Raw genomic sequence first — 1,705 nt, forward strand, 5'->3', positions numbered from 1 at the left:
GCAGTGAAACCATTTAAATTAAAATACTGATAAGAGAAATCAAGGCACGGTGTGCTCACGTCACGTGGGGAGTCCTAGGGCACCTGTCTGTGACAATTGTGACAGACCAACCATCCCTCCCCTCAAGCCAGGCACGACCTCAGTCCTGAGCTCTGGATCCCAACGCCTCCCAGTTCATCCTGGCCACCTGAGAAGAAAGTGGATGTTGCCCAGAAGGCCATGTGACCCTAGGACGCTCCCAACTGCCTCACTTGGCTGAGTCAGCCGAACCCTGACCCTCTTTCCGGAAGTAGCCTTCTCTACTCTCCCCGGGTCAGACAAGGCCAAGCGCACCAGTGTCTCTGAGGCAGATACCTGAAGCAGGGCCTCTCGCACTTTCCAGACACACTCACGAGGCAGCTGGGCTGCACGAGGCAGCTGGGCTGCCTGACCACCCCCGCTTGCTCCCACCTCCTCGGTGAAGAGGGTTCTGCTTCTAGGATCCTCCGCATCTGGGAGGGCGCCGTGCCAGAGTCCTTACCTCCCCTGCGAACCCCAGCAGCCCTTTCAGGATAGCGAGTGGCCCTGGCACCCCAGGGCTCAGCTCTGGGCCTCTCATGGCGCCCGGGTCTGGGAGCAGCGTGGCAGCCCTCCAGGGGAAGGGGCACAGCACCTCACGACAGGATAAAAGGCCGGGGCTTCCGGGACGGCGGGCAAGTACGCCCCCTAGTGGTCAAGAGGGGCGTCAGGCTCGTTCCTTAATTGCAGCTCTGTTGACACCGTTCCCAAAAGCAAGATGGTTTTAGGTGCAATGTAAGCTGTTTTGAAATGCTTGAATTATTTACTCTTGAGTGTTTTAAAAAGAAATTACTAGGCCCTGCCCCTCCCCGCCCCCGCCGGCCGGGGTACTCTAGGTGCCGCGCGGAGACCCTCTGCACCCGTGCGAACATGGCGCTGCAAGCGGTGCGGAGCGTGCGGGCCGCGGTCGGCAGCCTGCGCGCCATCTCGGCACCCAGCGCGCCCTGCTCGCCGCGGCCCTGGGGACTGCGGGCGGGTGCCGTCCGGGCACTGCGCACCGGCCCTGCTCTGCTGTCGGTGCGGAAATTCACAGAAAAACACGGATGGGTAACAACAGGAAACGGTGTTGGAACAGTGGGCATCAGCAATTTTGAACAGGAAGCTTTGGGAGATGTTGTTTACTGTAGTCTGCCTGAAGTTGGGACAAAGTTGAACAAACAAGAGGAGTTTGGTGCTTTGGAAAGTGTGAAAGCTGCTAGTGAACTCTATTCCCCTCTATCAGGAGAAGTAACTGAAATTAATAAAGCTCTAGCAGAAAATCCAGGATTTGTCAACAAGTCTTGTTATGAAGACGGTTGGCTGATCAAGATGACATTCAGTAACCCTTCAGAACTAGATGAACTAATGAGTGAAGAAGCATATCAAAAATACATAAAATCTATTGAGGAATGAAAATGGAACCCCTAAATAAACTACTTTGAAACAACTTAAAAAAAAAAAAAGAAATTACTAGTATAACAACCCCTTTTCTCGAATATTATTTTGTTCTGAGGCTAACTTTTTTAAGTGAGAGATTAACATTGGTTTAAAGGAAATAATTGAATACATACTACATGGATGTTTCATTAAAGGGCTTCCCTGATAGCTCAGTTGGTAAAGAATCGGCCTGCAATGCAGGAGACCCCGGTTCGATCCCTGGGTTGGAAAG

The 1,705-nt window shown here is 53.0% G+C and overlaps 1 protein-coding gene across 1 annotated transcript; it reads left to right on the forward strand.

Annotated features, from left to right (window-relative positions):
- The first annotated feature begins 862 nt into the window (after nt 1-862).
- On the forward strand, nt 863-1,486 carry LOC122678350 (glycine cleavage system H protein, mitochondrial-like). Its single transcript, XM_043879010.1, has one exon. The coding sequence runs from the start codon at nt 928-930 to the stop codon at nt 1,447-1,449; it is 522 nt and encodes a 173-aa protein (XP_043734945.1). The 5' UTR covers nt 863-927; the 3' UTR covers nt 1,450-1,486.
- The last annotated feature ends 219 nt before the right edge of the window (nt 1,487-1,705 follow it).

Source organism: Cervus elaphus, chromosome 20, assembly GCF_910594005.1.
Source record: "Cervus elaphus chromosome 20, mCerEla1.1, whole genome shotgun sequence".
NCBI classification, from domain to species: Eukaryota; Metazoa; Chordata; class Mammalia; order Artiodactyla; family Cervidae; genus Cervus; species Cervus elaphus.